At 40.9% G+C, this 18,044-nt stretch overlaps 1 protein-coding gene across 14 annotated transcripts in view; it reads left to right on the top strand.

Annotated features, from left to right (window-relative positions):
- The window catches only part of PATJ (PATJ crumbs cell polarity complex component), a 305,718-nt gene that overhangs the window by 240,928 nt on the left and 46,746 nt on the right, over positions 1 to 18,044 (top strand). The window contains exon 36 of one of the 14 annotated variants that reach the window (XM_059689349.1): positions 5,251 to 5,427. The exons of the other annotated variants lie outside the window; for them this stretch is intronic. Coding sequence (XP_059545332.1) covers positions 5,251 to 5,412 — 162 coding nt within the window. The 3' untranslated portion in view covers positions 5,413 to 5,427. Of the gene's footprint in view, positions 1 to 5,250; positions 5,428 to 18,044 lie in introns of those variants that run through there. 14 annotated transcript variants of the gene reach the window in all.

Below are 18,044 nucleotides of genomic sequence, written 5' to 3'. Positions count from 1 at the left end.
TCCAACCTTCCCAATTAGGGTTTCTGTTCCCTCTTTGTTGTTTGTCCAACAGATATTTTTGCTGTCTTGAGTGGAATTAAGCCTCTGGGACTTGATCTTGACACCACATCAGTCCTATCTGCTATAAATAGTGTCTCTGGAGCAGAGACAGATGGTTTCCGAGATCACAGAGGGAGATCTCATTTAGCATCCCAATGCATTTGCAGAAGGTCATCTAAATAGACCTTTTAAAATACCAAGATAATGATGAGGGTGAGCCTCCAGGAGGGTTTATGAGCACACCTGGACCCAATCCTCCACGACAAACCCTGCCTCTGTTGTTTTAATCTTCTGATGTGCTCCCAGGTCTGCTTTTGGTGAATATGGCTCTTCTGTGATAGGTTGCATATGTTTGCTCAAAGGCTGCCCTTTGCTTAGTGCTAAGAATACAAAATTGAGTGAAAAACCCTGTCTTCAAAGAGCTCACACGTTCATTCAAGTTGATTCTACTGCTTTAATGTTTATGGTGTAATATAGGGAATCAACCAATGAAAAATCATAACAGGGGCTATTAAAACAGGGACTTCCTCTGGAAAGTAGAAAAAAGTAGAGCTTAGTACACACTTTATAGATTTAATTAATGTAGGCTAGGTTTTATTTGTGTCTCGCAAGCCAGTGTCTTAGTCCATTTGGGCTGCTATAACAAAATACCACAGACTGGGTGGCTTATAAACAACAGAAATTTATTTCTCACAGATCTGGAGGCTGAAGTCCAAGATCAGGGTGCCAGCATGGTTGATTGAGGGTCTCTGGGTTACAGGCTTCTCGTTATCCTCTCCTGATGAAAGGATCAAGGGAGCGCTGGGGGGCCTCTTTTTTAAGGCACAGATCCCACTCATGAGGGCTTTGCCCTCGTGACCTAATCACTTTCCAAAGGCCCTTCCTCCTAATATCACATGGGACTTCAACTTGTGAATTTGAGGGGGAGACACAGCCAGGAAACCAGATCGACATGTTGCATAAAAGAGATAGTATATTAATTCATATTTTTTATTTCCTTCCACCCAACTATCCACCCATCCTGTCACCTTGTCTTCCCCTCCCTCCCTCTCTTTGGTCTTGGAATGGTAATTTGCATGAAATCTTGCAGCTCAGAGGACTTGGCCTATTCTGCCAAAGGAAAGACCAAGGACTCTTACGTCTTACAACGAGCACACCATATTCCTCAAACCTCTCCCTGAAGCCCTCAAAGCCCTCTTCTCAGACACGTTTGCTTGCTGATTAGAAGGTGTTTTTTCTCCATTGTCCTCTGCCTGGGGAATTCTAGAGAAGAGAAGAAAAAACTTAAAAAGTCAATCTTTTATCTTAGAGTTTTAGCAGACGTGAACTGTTCTTGGGACTGAACAGTAAGGTGGAGAAAGAACGAAGTAAGTTTCTTCGGGATCCTCATTCTGTCCGTTTCCTGTCTCTGGGTATCATTTCCAAAGGTCCCAAACTGTAGACAATGTGTTCTGTCAACCCTCTCAGGCAGCACAGCAGAGTAATGATGCTGGCCCTGTGGCCTCAGAATCCCAGACCTTTAACTGGGGGCCCTTGGACAAGCAATTTAACTCTTCTAAGTCTGCTTCTTCCTTCATAAAATAGTGATGGTGACAAAATATACCTCTTGAGGTTGGTATGTGGATTAATTAAAATAAAGAATATAAAGAAAAAAAGAATAAAAAGGACTTTTCCCAGTGCTTGTCTATACAGAGTTATTAGTTGTTAGTAGTAGTAGTAGTAGTAGTAGTAGTAGTAGTAGTAGTAAACAGTCATATTAAAGTAGATTCTTAGCTCCCTTCATCTGTGTGTCTTTGGTACGTTTCTTGTGCTGTGAGAAATACGATTTTGTTTCTGACAATTAGATATTTGGGTTTTTTTAGCATGAAAGTTTTATAAAGTGATTCAGGAACTATTATTAATATGTATCATCTCATTTTATTCTCACAGCAACCCAATAAGGTTTATCACTATGGGAAAGCAATGTTCCCATTTTACAGATGAGGAAATTGAGGCACAAATTTAGTTAGGTAATTTCTCTGATGACATAATACTAGCATTTGGTCCAGTTGGGGTTTACTTAGACAGTCTGATTCCAAAGCCACACTATTTGTGTCCCTTTTCTAGCGCTATACTATGTGTCATCAGTCTTCTGTAAAAAGGAGTTATCCACCTCCCCACCAGACCCTGAGCCTTGAGAACAGGCCTGTTTTATTTTATTTTGCATCTTTAGTACCCCCATATAGTGCCTGATACACTTAAAAACATGACTCTCTGACCAGCCTCATTGCACCACTCTGAATTCCAGCCATGCTGGCCTTATTCAGTTCCTTCTATGGGTCTTGCTCCCACCTAATGCCAGGCTTTTGCATATGCTATTAGATCTGTACGGAATGCTTCTCTGATCGATTTTAACTGTAGCTAGAGTACCCTACTCATTTCTGGGCATGATTCTGCAGTTAACAAGAACGTTGTTGAAATCACAGCATTTGAGAAAGAATAGAACAGACTGGAAGAAGGAACACCAAAGGGACAATGCACACCAAGGCTACCTTGATCAATTCAGGTGCTCCCAAGGGGGCTCATTGAAAAACAAATCTCACATGACTATAAGGAAGGACTTTCTGAAGGTTAGCTGACCAAAGGTGCCTGGGACAGTGCGTGCCCCATCTTGAGAAATATTTTGACAAAGGCAGGCAGCCACTCTGCAAGGATATTATTATTGTTAGGTTTTGTTTTTTAATCAGGAAGGAACATTTACATTTATAACTTTTTTTCAAAACGATAGTATAAGAAAATTCATTCTCTCTCTCTTTTATTCCTGTCTCACAAATTCCTTTAAACTGCAAAGCCTTGCCCTAACCAGTTTGGCTCAATGGATAGAGCATTGGCCTGCGGACTCAAGGGTCCCAGGTTCGATTCCGGTCAAGGGCATGTACCTTGGTTGCAGGCACATCCCCAGTAGGGAGTGTGCAGGAGGCAGCTGATTGATGGCTCTCTCTCATCGATGTTTCTAACTCTCTATCCCTCTCCCTTCCTCTCTGTAAAAAATCAATAAAATATATATTTTAAAAAAAAACTGCAAAGCCTTGCTTTTTTTTTTTTTCTAGAGAATAAGGCATAATCATTGTTTTTGTTTTGTTTCATTTTATGGATGCTAGTAATTATTATTACTTTAGAAAGGTGAGTTTAAAAATATAAGCCCTAGCACTAGCTGGTTTGGCTCAGTGGATAGAGCGTTGGCCTGCTGACTGAAGGGCCCTGGGTTGGATTCCGGTCAAGGAAACATTTTGAGCACCAGAGTTAAGTTAGGGTTTTTCAAAATGCTGACACACTGGGCTCGATTCCTACTAGGGGGCATGCAGAAGGCAGCTGATCAATGATTCTCTCTCATCATTGATGCATTTACTTCTCTCTCTCCCTATCCCTTCCTCTTGGAAATCAATAAAAAAATATTTTTTTAAATAATCCCTAGTTGCTATACTTTTATTGTTCTTATGGGTCTTGTCTCTTTGCAAGAGGAAAACAATTAGATTAGGGTATTTGTATTCTTTTTATAGTCTTGGTACCATCCCATTATAAATTAGGCCAGTGGATTCCCAGGATAAATTTTAACATTTCCATATTCTTAATATCAAAAAGGCCTGGGATGTCAGATGCAACATATTGTCATTTCTCTCCAAGTTTCAAACCTGTATTTTTTTCACCACCTGATTTAGTAGTACTGTAACTTGTTCTTATTAAACAGAAGTTCTGTAGGGCAGGTACATTAGCAGGAGGCATCCAAGTAGATGGACTCCCATTTCGATGCTATATGTGAAAGTTCATCCACCTAGAAATTGAAGTGAAGCATACAGTATCTGTCCTTTAGCCATACCCATATGTCAGGTTCTCATTTAACCCTTCACTATATTACTGCTCTTGACCATGTAAATGTAGGACTGCAGCAATTGAAACCACTAGATAGTTGTTTAAAGTAAGCAGAATAGAAAGCTATTTCACATTTGATTAAGTGTTTTATTTTGCTATTCCCCTTCAAATGAACTTTGCACAGTCTATTTCATAAGGAGTGTGGTTTGCTTTGGCTTGTAATCTCCCAAAGTCAGGCTCCTTTTATCGTTATTGCTTAAGTCATATATTTTTACACAAAACATCTTATTACCTTAGTTTTATTTTAAAATCAAAGTGAAGTTTGCAAAAAGTCTATGAATCACACTGAAAGAATGTTAACGAATAATACCTCTGAATTTCCAGATTTGGACATTTCTGATCTTAAAGAATATAACTGTAAGCAAAAATATTATGCAAGCTGAATAAAATTTAGATAAATAAGGACCAGATGGAACTATAGGGACTTATAAACTCTAAGGCAAATATTGTTCCATTTCCTTAAAATAAATCTATATTTCAGTATGAAAAATTATATTCATATTGATGAGTCTCAATTTTTTGTTAAATCAGACTTGGCAAGGGAACTCCATTTTAAGTAAATATAAAACAGGTTTTTGTAAGCTTGACTGAGGAAGCTTTTCAGAGTCTGAAAATGGGTAACGTTCTTTATATATTCGCAACAATTCTTTTTTTTAACAATTCTTTTATTAGCTGTTTTATTGCTGTGATTTTCATTTCACATTTTAGTTATCTGTAAATAGTGTGTAAGAGTTTGCAGTCTTGCGTTTGAGTTTCAGGATAGCTTACACAGTCCATTGCTTTAAAACAAAACACACACACACAGAATGGTGTCATTGCTTCTTGTGTAACTGATCATTTAATCCTTATTTTTTTGTCAAACAAGCCACTATATCTATTGCTGACTTAATGCTTATTTATGTTGTCTATAGTTTATTTCCTGAGGATATTTCAGTATTGCAAAATAGTAGGTACTGAGCATTGTGATCCATTTTCTTTTTCTTTGAAGGTTTGGTAGGTGCATATCTTCATACCTCCAAGCATATATATAGGACAGATGAATAAATTGAGATTAGGATATATAGACTATCTCTTTGTTCCTTTTGTGACATAGTTTTATGGAATTAAGTGAAGTCCTGACTATGTTCTGAGATTCGTAGAGCATCTGTGTGGTGAACCCTAATTTATAAGAGTCTGATAGATAAATTTATTGGACTCTTGCTGACTTCCATTGTATAGCTACAGCCCCTTCAGGTTTCTGTTGTTTGTTCTTATTTTTTTGTTAATCCTCACCCAAGAATATTTTTCCACTGATTTTTTTAGAAAGAGTGGAAAGGAGGGGGAGAGACAGAAAGATACATCAATGTGAGAGAGACACATCGATTGGTTACCTCCCATACTAGCCTCGACCAGGGCCTGGAGATAGAGCCTCCAACCGAGGTATGTGCCCTCGACCGGAATCGAACCAGGCCCCTTTTCCAGTGAATATGGGGACTGCCTCAGGGCTCTTCCTTCCAAAAAGCAGCAGCAAGCTTCCCCAAGGGTGGAGCAGGTGAGAGACTGAGGCACAGCAGCACCATGGCACCATGGCTGTGGCCTGTGGCCCTGCCCAACCTGATGTGCCCACAGGGTCCCGCCCTGATCTGCCTCATGCCTTTCTGTGCTTCTGCACCCAGAGCTCATCCTGAGCTCGGCTTCAGATTTTCCTGGCTTTGGGAGCAGGCAGAACAGAGCCACCAGCCATTCGGAAACTTTTGCTTATGAAGACCCATAAAACCAACCAACACAAAAGTGTGCTTGACATTTTCACAAATAGAGATGTTCAGGCATTTGAATAATGGCACTTGATGTGAAATATGTTTTCTTATTAAAATATGAGATGAAATTTTAAAAGTAAAACAACTGTCTTCACTTTTTAAAAAACACTTAAATAATTGGGAAAGCCTATTTCATTAGAGCAAGTCACATGCAAAATTACTGATGGCAGTACTAGCAAAAGGGCCTCATGTTGTCTAGACCAGTGATGGCGAACCTATGACACGTGTGTCAGAGGTGACAAGCGAACTCATTTTTTTTTGGTTGATTTTTCTTTGTTAAATGGCATTTGAATATATAAAATAAATATCAAAAATATAAATCTTTGTTTTACTATGGTTGCAAATATCAAGAAATTTCTATATGTGACATGGCACCAGAGTTATGTTAGGGTTTTTCAAAATGCTGACACGCCGAGCTCAAAAGGTTCGCCATCACTGGTCTAGACAAATATAAACTTGGAACGGCTCAGATTTGGAGTAAGTGGAGTCCTTTTGTTAGCAGCGGGAAAAGGGCACCAGGTGTTAGTCTCAATTCGGCAACCTCAGTTCTTGAGTTCTGGCTGAGAAGAATTCAGAACCAAGACTCATATTATAAGAGAAAGTTTATTTAGAAGCCACAGAGGTGGGAGAAGTGAGCCGCAGAAGAAATGGCTCAGAACACAAGTTCCAGCAAAGGACGGGCCCTTGGGGCTTAAGAGAGAAAGAGTTAGAGAAACCGTTGTATAAGTTGGGCTTGGAAAGGGAGCTAGGAGGCCAGGTATTATAATTGTGGAGTGTTCCAAGTTTGTCCAGTGCTCTTCTCTGTGTCGCATCCTTATAGAGTAACTCAATCTCTCTCTCCCCTTCTCTCCCTTCCTTCCTCCCTCCCTCCTTCTGCCTTCCTTTTCCATCACTCCCTCTCTTCCCACTTCTCCCCCTTGGAATTATTCTTATCTTTGTAATGTTAGACACCTTGGCTCTGATGTTTAAAGCTTCTTGTCCATAAAAAACAAAAAAAACTAATTCTCATCCTTGGGTTAATAACCCACTGCCTACTGTGGCGGGGACAACGGGGAACTGCCGTTGTTGACATGAGTCCTGCCATCTCTATTATCGATAGCATTTGTCTGCATTTCTACCTTTATCCCCTTGCATATTAGGCTCCTAAGTCTTGTTGTACTGTAGTATCACCAAAGAAAAGCACCAGTAGGAAGTACAGCCAATTCTTAGTATTCACCGCAATTATATTCTATTAAATTGCAGCAAACACTGAATTGGTGACTACTCGCCCACTGCTTCTAAGGAAATACAGAATTAGATTCCTCTGAGCCTCTGGTCACAACATTTTCATTTGTATTATGGGTGTTTCTGTTTAAAGATGCCTTACTTAATATATATTGTTGATCACTGCCATTGAACTCATGGCCAAAGGAGGTCAACTAACACATGTATTTTCTCCTTAAAGCACATCACAGCCTTCTTGCCCTTAGGAACATCAAACAGCACTTTAGCCCTGTTGTTGGGGCCATTTTAAACAATTAAATCACAAACAAAAATGCAAAGCAGCTGGCACTAGAAAGACCACAGAAGGATGCTTACAGTATGAGAACTGAAACAAGAAGCCGAATGTCACCTTGTTCTACCTTAGCTGGGAACGAGTGAATCTGGCTACTCAAAATTGTCACCACTCTGTGACACGTCCACGAATGACCGCAAAAGTACCAAGAGCATTCATTTAAGAGTGTAGGTGAATTTACAAATACAGAAACCACGAACAATGAAGATTGTACTTAACTTAAATCAGAAGAAAATATATTCAGGCACAGGGCTCTTGTAGTCTGGCTTAGATTTTGAAGCATTCAAATGGTCCCTTGGGCCCTGACCGGTTTGGCTTAGTGGATGGAGCATCGGCCTGCGGACTGAAAGGTCCCAGGTTCGATTCCGGTCAGGGGCATGTACCTTGGTTGTGGGCACATCCCCAGGAGGATGTGTGTAGGAGGCGGCTGATCGATGTTTCTCTCTCATCGATGTTTCTAACTCTCTATCCCTCTCCCTTCCTCTCTGTAAAAAATCAATAAAATATATTTTTTAAAAATGGTCCCTTGGACTTATCCCTGAGCAGTCATGACTTGAGAAAGAATAACCTAAAATATCCTTGTTGCATAATCTCTCTTTTTTTTTTTGCCATTTTCTTTTTTTTTTTTAATTAAATCTTTATTGTTCAGATTATTACATTTGTTCCTTTTTTTTCCCCCCCCCATAACTCCCCTCCTCCCAGTTCCCGCCCCACCCTCCGCCCTCACTCCCCACCCACTGTCCTCATCCATAGGTGCACGATTTTTGTCCAGTCTCTTCCCGCATCTCCCACACCCCTTTCCCCCCCAAGAATAGTCAGTCCATTCCCTTTCTATGTCCCTGATTCTATTATAATCACCAGTTCATTCTGTTCATCAGATTATTTATTCACTTGATTCTTAGATTCACTTGTTGATAGATGCATATTTGTTGTTCATAATTTGTATCTTTACCTTTTTCTTCCTCTTCCTCTTCTTAAAGGATACCTTTCAGCATTTCATATAATCCTGGTTTGGTGGTGATGAACTCCTTTAGCTTTTCCTTATCTGTGAAGCTCTTTATCTGACCTTCAATTCTGAATGATAGCTTTGCTGGATAAAGTAATCTTGGTTGTAGGTTCTTGGTATTCATCACTTTGAATATTTCTTGCCACTCCCTTCTGGCCTGCAAAGTTTCTGTTGAGAAATCAGCTGACAGTCGTATGGGTATTCCCTTGTAGGTAACTGAGTTACTTTCTCTTGCTGTTTTTAAGATTCTCTCTTTATCTTTTGCTCTTGGCATTTTAATTATGATGTGTCTTGGTGTGGTCCTCTTTGGATTCCTTTTGTTTGGGGTTCTCTGCGCTTCTTGGACCTGTAAGTCCATTTCTTTCACCAGGTGGGGGAAGTTTTCTGTCATTATTTCTTCAAATAGGTTTTCAATATCTTGCTCTCTCTCATCTTCTGGCACCCCTATAATTCTGATGTTGGTACGCTTGAAGCTGTCCCAGAGGCTCCTTACACTATCCTCGCATTTTTGGATTCTTTTTTCATTTTGCTTTTCCCGTTGGATGTTTTTTGCTTCCTCGCAATTCAAATCATTGACTTGATTCTTGCGCTCCTCTGGTCTGCTGTCGGGCGTCTGTTTAATATTCGTTATTTCAGACCGTGTGTGCTTAATTTCTAGTTGGTTCCCCAATATAAGATCGAGGGTCTTATTAGTTTTCGTGTAGATCTCATTAAGTCTATCGGCAGCTTCTAAACAGTTCTTGAGAGACCTTAAAAGTGTGGTTCTGAACTCTATTTCTTCCATTGACAATTTTGTCCTGTTTCTTTGTCTCCGCATTTTGTTATGCTTCTTTGGTGCACCCCCTAGTGGTCTTTGTTCGCAGTCTTATAGATAAATCTTGATTGTTGTAGCTAATTCCAGGGAGGGTTTGACCTCCAGGCCAAGTGGCTATGAGAATCAGCTGTGTCAGCAGTGAGAGAACTTCTGTCCTCTAGGGAGGTGCTAATCTAGCCTTTGCCTGAGGCTATCCGGTAAATGCCTCTGTGCAGGGCTTGGGCGGGGCGGGTCGAACAGGATCAACAGGGTGGGCCAGAGAGAGCAGTTATGGCGGCTCTCAGTCCTGTCCCCAGGGGCTCTGCCTCTCTGAGTCCCAGCACCCGCTGCAAGGCTCGGAGAGAAAGCTGCACTCGCTCTGACCGAAGCCAGACAGTCCGCTTCTCCCGTTTGAGCCTGGGTCCCTAAAGACTCGCCTGTATCTGGAGCTCAGAGTCTGCGACTCCCTCCCAATTGAAAACAACAACCGCGCCCTCCGCCGCCAGCCCGCTCCGCGCACTCCGCACCTCAGAATTTGACTTAAGCACTGCGCCTCCTCTGAGTGTCGGTATGCGTTTCTCTTTCCTCCTAGTTGTAGGACTTCCACTCAGCCAGTGTTCCTGTGGTTCTGGGTGATGTCCGTTCCGTGTTTTAGTTTCACTTTTGAAGTAGTTGTTCAAAGCAGCAAACTCCGGCGTTAACCTATGCCGCCATCTTGGTTCTCCGCATAATCTCTCTTGAAAAGAAGCAACTAGTTATTTTCTGGGCTCACCATGATAACAGGAAAATTCAAAATTAAAATATGGACCACTGCTGGTATCATTCTTCTTTAGAATCATGAATTTTGATCACTCTGACACATATGTATTCCTTTATGTACCAAATATGCCCCTTAAACCTTAGATATATTAGTATTTGGGCCCTTCATTAGCAATTATTCAACATCTTTTGCCTGACCCTTTGCTTGACATTATATACGTAATCTCATTTCATCCTCAAACCCTGCAAGATAGGATTTATTTGTTCCACTTTACAGAGAAAGGAACATTGGTTTGGAAAAGTTAAATAACTTAATAGAAGTATCACAAAGCTATAAGTGGCAGAGCTAAAGTGTGAACATGGGTTTATTGGCTATAACCAGGACTCTTCCCATCAGACATTGCTGCCTTCCATTGTTTACAGGCTGGAAAATTCATCTAGCTGACCTGATAGAGTCTGCAGTAGATTAAAATGGACCACAAATTCTATGATGCTCTTTCTTGATTCATTGAAATTGATGTGGTGTATTGACTTGCTTTGGCCAATAGTAGTGAAAGTGGCATTGTGTGACTTTCATGCCTTGGCCTGGAGCTTAGCTCTTGTCCTGAAATACTGCCACCTTGCAAACAAGCTTGGACTGGCCTCCTGGCAGATGACACACCATAGAGAGAGAGCACATGGAGGAAAAGGGGCCCAGCCATCCCACCTAAGGCCCAGACAACCTGACTCACTCTCATGTGAGAGCCCAAATGCCACAACATGGAGCAGAAGAACTGCCCAGCTGAGCCCAGCTCAAATTTTCAACCGACAGAATTATGAACAGCCCTAACCCGTTTGGCTCAGTTGATAGAGTGTTGACCTGTCGACTGAAAGATCCCAGGTTCAATTCTGGTCAAGGCATATACTTCAGTTGCAGGCTCCTCCCCGGCCTAAGCCCTGCCTATGGGGCATGTGCAGGAGGCAACCAATCGATATGTTTCTCTCACATTGATATTTCTCTCTGTCTTTCCCTCTCGCACTCTCTCTAAAAATCAATTGAATAATATCCTCGGGTGAGGATTAAAAAGAAAAAGAAGAATTAAGAACAAACAAATGGTTAGTTTTTTTTTTATTTAAGCCAGTGAGTTTTGCAGCAAAAGATAACTAATACAAAGTCTGACTCAACCCCATATCTTACTGAACTCTCTTAGCCTATGAGAGTTGTTGGGATTCTTCTGGTTTGCCATTTAGAAGGAAGTCTTATTCCTAAGCAGGGCCTAAATATCCGTGTAACTCAATGGCTTTCTCTACTTCACTTTGCACAAGGTATGAGTCCATAGTGGTCTAAAATTTTAGAGCTGGATGGCTTTAGAAGTCACATAATTCGACTGTGTTTTAATGATTATATTAAGCATCATCAACAAAGTGATTCATGCGGAACCACTTGCAAAGTTGGTTACATGCAGAGCTGTCAGAAAATTTAACTCCTCACATCCCCAATCCTTGGATCCTGCTTCCACACTTTACTGCCCTTTTTCTTTCTTTTTCTCAAATTACATTCTAAGCCTATATAGTAAAACCCTAATATGCAAATCGACCGAACAGTGGAACAACCAGTCGCTATGATGCACACTGACCACCAAGGGGCAGACACTCAACACAGGAGCTTCCCCCTGGTGGTCAGTGTGCTCCCACGGGGAATGCTGCTCAGCCAAAAGCCAGGCTCAAGGCTGGCGAGCGCAGTGGTGGTGGAGGGAGCCTCTCCTGCCTCTGCAGCAGCACTAAGGACCCCTAAGGGGATGTCCGCCTGCCAGCTTAAGGAGTAGGCCTAAGCCAGCAGGCGGACATCCCCCAAGGGGTCCCAGACTGCGAGAGGACACAGGCAAGGCTGAGGGACACCCCCCCCCACACACACACACACACACACACCAGTGCAAGAATGTTGTGCACTGGGCCTCTAGTTGAGATATAATAAGGATGTTTGGTTTTTAAAGCATTTGTTCACACGGATTTGGGACAGAAAATAATAATGTTCTAAGACTCTCATCCCTTTATTTATATAAATACAGTTTGGAGCCTATCAACTTTGCTCAAAGTGAGATATACTTTAAGAGTTTTAACTCAACACTTAAAAAAAAAAAAAAAAACCTCTCCACTACAGTAGCCATCACAAATCAGTAACTTAAAATAGCTACACAAATTTTTTCAGCTTAGAGTTGAATATAATTTTGGTTTGTACAGCATTGGACTAAAATTTTACTATCCCACTATTTATCACCCCTCATCAGCTTAGCCTTGCTGCTAAGAAGGTAGTCAACTGTGTATAACACGTGTCTGTACTATTTCTGAACACTGATGGCCATAGAGGGGAACTCCATTAAATGATGTTTAAAAGTAGCATTATTGCCTGGCCCGTGTGGTTGAGAGTTGACCCATGAACCAGGAAGTCACAGTTCAATTCCCAGTCAGGGCACATGCCCAGGTTGTGGGCTTGATCCCCAGTAGTGGGTGTGTAGCAGGCAGCCAGTCAGTGATTCTCTCTCATCATTGATGTTTCTATATCTCTCTTCCTCTCTCTGAAATCAATAAAATTATATTTTAAAAATAATTAATTAATTAATTAAAGTTGCATTATTCCTCTAAAGCCACAAATGTGAACTATGATTTCTTCCAGAGGAAAAAAGAATACCCAATTTATTTATAGTATTTTAATACTTCTTTTGGCCCTCATGGGTCTTTCTTGTTAGGAGGGCTTTTTCCTGTAAAACAGGAAAATAAGACATAACACTCTTTTTGGATAATGGGTAAATACGTTCTCCACCTAAATGTGAAATTTAATGTGAAACCTTTCCGTAGTTAAAATGTCCCCTAGGATTATTTCGTGGGGAGTGAGGGCAGGAGCTTTTATGAATATGGCAAAGATTGGTCAATTCAGAGTAATCCAAATTAAGTAAAACAGGCCTAGAAGCAGTAAAATTAAGCCACATATATATAGTCCTTAATAATACTCTCTACCATATAATTCTTTATCAAAATTAGATGCTTGTTAAAACAATCCACTGAATATCTAGAAGTGTAAACTATAAAGTCTCATTCTGTGGAAATAGTTCACCTACACAGGAGGCTCACTGATATCCTTCAGCCCACAGGAGACCCTTATTTAATTTTTCTAACACATGGCTTCTTTAAATGTTATGGGCCAATTGTGACAACAATAAAATTGCCTTTTGCTGCATGCTTGATGTGTTTATGAGTTACTTTATCTACTTGTTGGCAGCTTGAACAATAAAGAAAATGGTGATTGATAGGCCGAAGTGTCTGATGACTTTGACTCTGCCTAAGGATATATTACTGCATGTTGTGAAATTCTTTTCTAGCAAGTCAGAGTTTAAATCCCCCTCGAGGAGTTTACCATTTTTGTGGGGCTCGGTGATAATTAAGTCCCTCATAGTTGGCTCCTTTAAATTGCACTGTGAGCTACAGTAAATCCTCTGGAAATTCAGGTGGCTTTCATATCCATGTGTGATGGGTGTGCTTGTTGTATATTACCATCAGAAGCTTGGTAGGGTTAGATTAAGATTATGACGTCCTGGCTGGTGCTGCTCAGTGGTTGAGCATCGACCCATGCTCCAAGAGGTTGCTGGTTCAAATCCCTGCCAGGGTACATGCCCAGGTTGCAGGATTGATCCCCAGTAGGGGGCATGCAGGAGGCAGTTGATGGATGTTTCTCTCTCATCGATGTTTCTATCTCTCTCTATAACAACCAATAAAAATGTATTTTTAAAAAAGATTATGACATACCAACCCTCTTCTTTCTGGGTCATTTTGATACCTTCTTCATTCTCCAGCCAAATTTTTGATAATCATTTAGCAAACATTTATTGAGTGCCTACTCTGGGCTTGGCATGGGCTACAAAGAGGAGTCAGTTGGAAGCAGCCTCTGTTCAGAAGGGTTCCACTGAGGATGGGAAGTGATATAGAACCTAGATCCATGAACAAGCTATTGTGATATTGTGATGGGTTCGATAATAGTAGGAGATAGAGCAGTGATCCACGGGAAGGGTGGATCAACTTCACTGGGAGAGAGAGTCAGAAACAAGTCTTGTAGAATAGATAGATGTTTCTTGGCTGGCTCAAACCAAGGAGACGGCAGATAAAAAGGAGCGTGATCCTCAAGCATTTGGTGCTCTTTGTACTTTCCACATTTAGATATATAGAATGTCTCTGTAAAAATACAAAAGGAACTTTTAATAGGTTTGTTTCTAGTTAGGTAAATTGGGTGGCTGAGGGATAGATGCTGGAGAGAAGCTTTTCAGTGTATACTATTTTGAATCTAGTACCCTGTACATGTATTATCTACTATATTTAAAAATAAATAAGACCTTACTCTTTTAGGAATGGATACATTAAAACAACAATTCCTTAAACAATATGATGAATTTGCTTTCCAGCTTCTTCCTGGGTATCTATTTCTTTAATGGTATCCATAACGATGGGGAAAAAATGAATTTTTCTCAGTTAAACCTGTTTTAGACATCAGCTGATGAGGGAGAAGTTTGTAAGCAGACAACTTTTCCTACATCTCTAAAAATCCTTCCTGATCCTTCTAATTAGGGAAAACACAATATTTGAAAGATTCTCTAGCTCACTGATCAAATTCTTCCCTGTGTCTAGAGTTGGCAAGTCAAATGAGTAATGTAGAGTGTCCAGAGGGAAATTGTTAGTGTTGTCTCAGGCAGTAAGTAAACAGATCATCTCACTTAAATTTCTATTGGCCCAGTCAAAGTCACATAACGACCAAGAGGAAATTAGTTTTGGGTATAGTTGGCCATCTACAAATGAGTCTCAAATCTATATACCATTAATTAGCAGAAATATGTTTTCTTGGACTGGACAACCTTTTATTTTAAACACTAGAGGCCCAGTGCACGGGATTAGTGCACTGGTGGGGGGCATGGCCTGCAGGGATCGGTCCGCTGTGGGAGTGCTGGTCAGCCAAGTGGCTGTGGACCTGCATCTCCGAGCAGCATTCCCACTGTGGGAGTGCACTGACCACCAGGGGGCAGCTCCTGCATTGAGCGTCTGCCCCCTGGTGGTCATAGCGACTGGTCAACCAGTCGATCTGGTCATTCTGCCATTCAGTCACTGGGCTTTTATTATGTAGGATAATTTTTATCATTGTATTTAATGTTTTATAACCACTCATGTAGAAAAAAAATCATTCAATGAATACTATGGGTGCACAGATTGAAAAGATGGACAGGAGGAAAGAAGGAAGGGAAGAAGGAAAGGAGTGAGAGAGGGAGAGAAGGGAGGGAGGGAGGGAGGGAGGGAGGGAGGAAGGAAGGAAGGAAGGAAGGAAGGAAGGAAGGAAGGAAGGAAGGAAGGAAGGAAGGAAGGAAGGAAGGAAGGAAGGAAGGAAGGAAAAGATGATGGAACGAAGAAAGAGAGATTCTATGTTGGGGTGGGGAGAGGGCCTACCCATTGTGCTTTGTGTCAAACCCTGGTCATGTACCAACACTGGCAAGAGAGATCCACAGATCATCACCCCACCTCATTAAGCCAAAGGCTTCAATTTTCACTTCCACAAGTCGTCTTTCTGTTCACTCTCTATAAAATGATCAGCTCATGCCCTCAAGGCTTTTGCTATTGAGTTGAGGAGACAATATTTCAACAGAATTGATGCCATATGGAAAATCCCAAGTCAGCTTTTATACAAGTGCAAAATGTAATATTCAAAACAGATGAGAATCTTGCTATAGTGGTAGGAACACAGGCTTTGGCATTAAACAGTCCCAAGTTCAATTTAATCTCTCCTACTTGGAAGCTGTAAAGACTTGGTCAAGTCTAAACCCTTCTGAGCCTCTTTTTCCCCAAGTGTAAATGAGACTAACAATATTGAGGTTGCTTGGTTGTGGAGTAAGTGGCTACAAATGGGAAGTGTGTAGTATCTTTGGTACCTATTGTTAAATAAGTGAGATGTTACTGCTTCCTGGCAATGTGCTGGCACTGTGTGTAGGTAGTATTGTTAAAACCATATGAAAATGAGGATGCTAAGGCCTGGGGAGGTCTTTCCAAGGCCCATGGCCAGAAGTAGCAAGGCCAGGATTTGAGAAGTCTGACTCGAGAGGCCTACCTCATAATCATTTGTCTCTAAAGCCACAAGCCAGCAACCCACCCCCAGGAAAATGATTATTAGACTGCTACTAGAATGGATGAGTTTTAGAAGTCATTGGTGTGGGTAGACAGAGCCACTGAAGTTTTCTAGGGTGGAGGAATGTTATTTAAATGCACAGAGATAGGAAGGGAGGAGAGTGGGAGAAAGGGCCCTCAGAGTTGTACCAACAAGCAGTTTTGTGTGAAAGCTTCAGAGCATTAAAATTTAGGAAGAAATATGAGGAGATAAGATGTGTATCATCAATTCCAAATTTTTTATTTAAAACAATGAAAGTCAGTCTTTCATTAATGACCCACTATTTCACCTAATCAACAGTTTTTCAAAAGCAAGAAGTAAAATTTCTTAGATACTTTTAATTACCATGTACATTCAGTGGGCCCTGATATTATGCTAAGTGAAGTAAGTCAGTCAGAGAAAGACAAATACCATCTGATTTCACTTATATGTGAAATCTAAAGAACAACATAGACAAAGGAACAAAACAGAAACAGACTCACAGGAATAGAAACAGCTGATCATTGCCAGAGGGGAGTGGGGTTGGGGGTCTGGGTAAAAGAGGTGAAGGGATTGAGAAATACAGATTGGTAGTTACAGAATAGTCACAGGGATGTAAAATACAACAGAGGGAATATAGTCAATGATACTGTAATAACTGTGTATGGTGCCAGATGTACCATCTTAATGTAGCCTTGTCAAATAGATGCTTTATATATCCCAATCTAGTATCTTTTTTACTCTTCCGTCCTACCCTATAAACTATATAACTTTTGAAGAATAAATCAAATCTGTTTTTCTTTTCAATTCACCACCCCCTTTCCAATTTAACTATTAGTCCCCTCTTACCTCTGTCACTCCCAGTTAATGCAACTGTCCAGAACCACATAAGGGCACGTGGTAAGAAATGCAGACTTTTTCTATCAATAGTCATAGCGTCTCATGTTCTCTTGTATTTTCCCTGATAACTTTAAGAGAAATCAGAGAGCAGTCAAACAAAAGGAAAGAAAGAATGGGGAGTTTTTTGTACAGAAAGACTTATGGCCCAAAAACAGATCATTGGCAGTGAGTTCAGCATTTATTTGAGACTATTAACAGTATATTTGTTTTATATATAATAGTTCATTGAGCACCCAGAAAGTATATAAGAATTCAGACTAATTTTTATCGAATAAAAACTTTATGGGGTCTTTTCCTTCCTTTTGAGTATGAATGAAGGGAAATTTCCCATTTGACTTTCGTAATGTTCCAAGATCAAAGGGGTGTATGCTGAAAATTAAGCTCTGTAAAAGCCATGAGTAGTATGAGTCCAGTCTGATTCTCTCCATCCAGTGACAATGGGCGTTTGCCCACCAAACTGAAAACCGGCGTGACATAGGGCATTACCGGGAGCTTGCGTGAGTTTCTCCCCACATTGCCTTCATAAAAATGTCCCTTGGTGTCATCTTAGCAGTGTTACTGGGATCACCTCAAGCCACTGACCCAGCAAGTTTCTTCAAAACCATTTCCCTGGAACAGTTCAGAGGAACAAATTCTTGGCAGTGTAAATGCTCCCTGGGCCTGGAAATTTCATAAGTCATTTACAACAAAGAATGGTCTAAATCCATTACGGCACAGAGTCTGAAATGTAAATTGTCTGGATCACGGAACTGTTCCTGGCTTTTGGGGGCTGCTTCTCTCATTGCTATCATAAAGAATGTTTTCAGAACTGTGTGGTGATAAAATGAAATTATTTAATATTGTGAAGATATTTGGAATCCAGATGGGTCATATGGTTATAGACCTTGTGTGTGTTCTTTTGTTGCTTCTCTATTCAAGAATTTATGTAGGCCTGGCCAGTTTTGTTTAGTGGTTAGAGCCGAAGGGTCTCGGGTTCGATTCCCGGTCAAGGGCACGTACCTCTGTTGCTGTTCCCCAGCCCCAGTGGGGGCATGTGTGGGAGGCAACCAGTTGATGTGTCTCTCTCAAGTCAATGTTTTTCTCTCTCTCTCTCCTGCTCCTCCCTCCCTTCTGCTCTCTTTCTCTATAAATCAATG

Source organism: Myotis daubentonii, chromosome 3, assembly GCF_963259705.1.
Source record: "Myotis daubentonii chromosome 3, mMyoDau2.1, whole genome shotgun sequence".
Lineage (NCBI taxonomy): Eukaryota > Metazoa > Chordata > Mammalia > Chiroptera > Vespertilionidae > Myotis > Myotis daubentonii.
The sequence above is the reverse complement of the archived record's forward strand: the minus strand, read 5'-3'. Positions and strand labels throughout refer to the sequence as shown.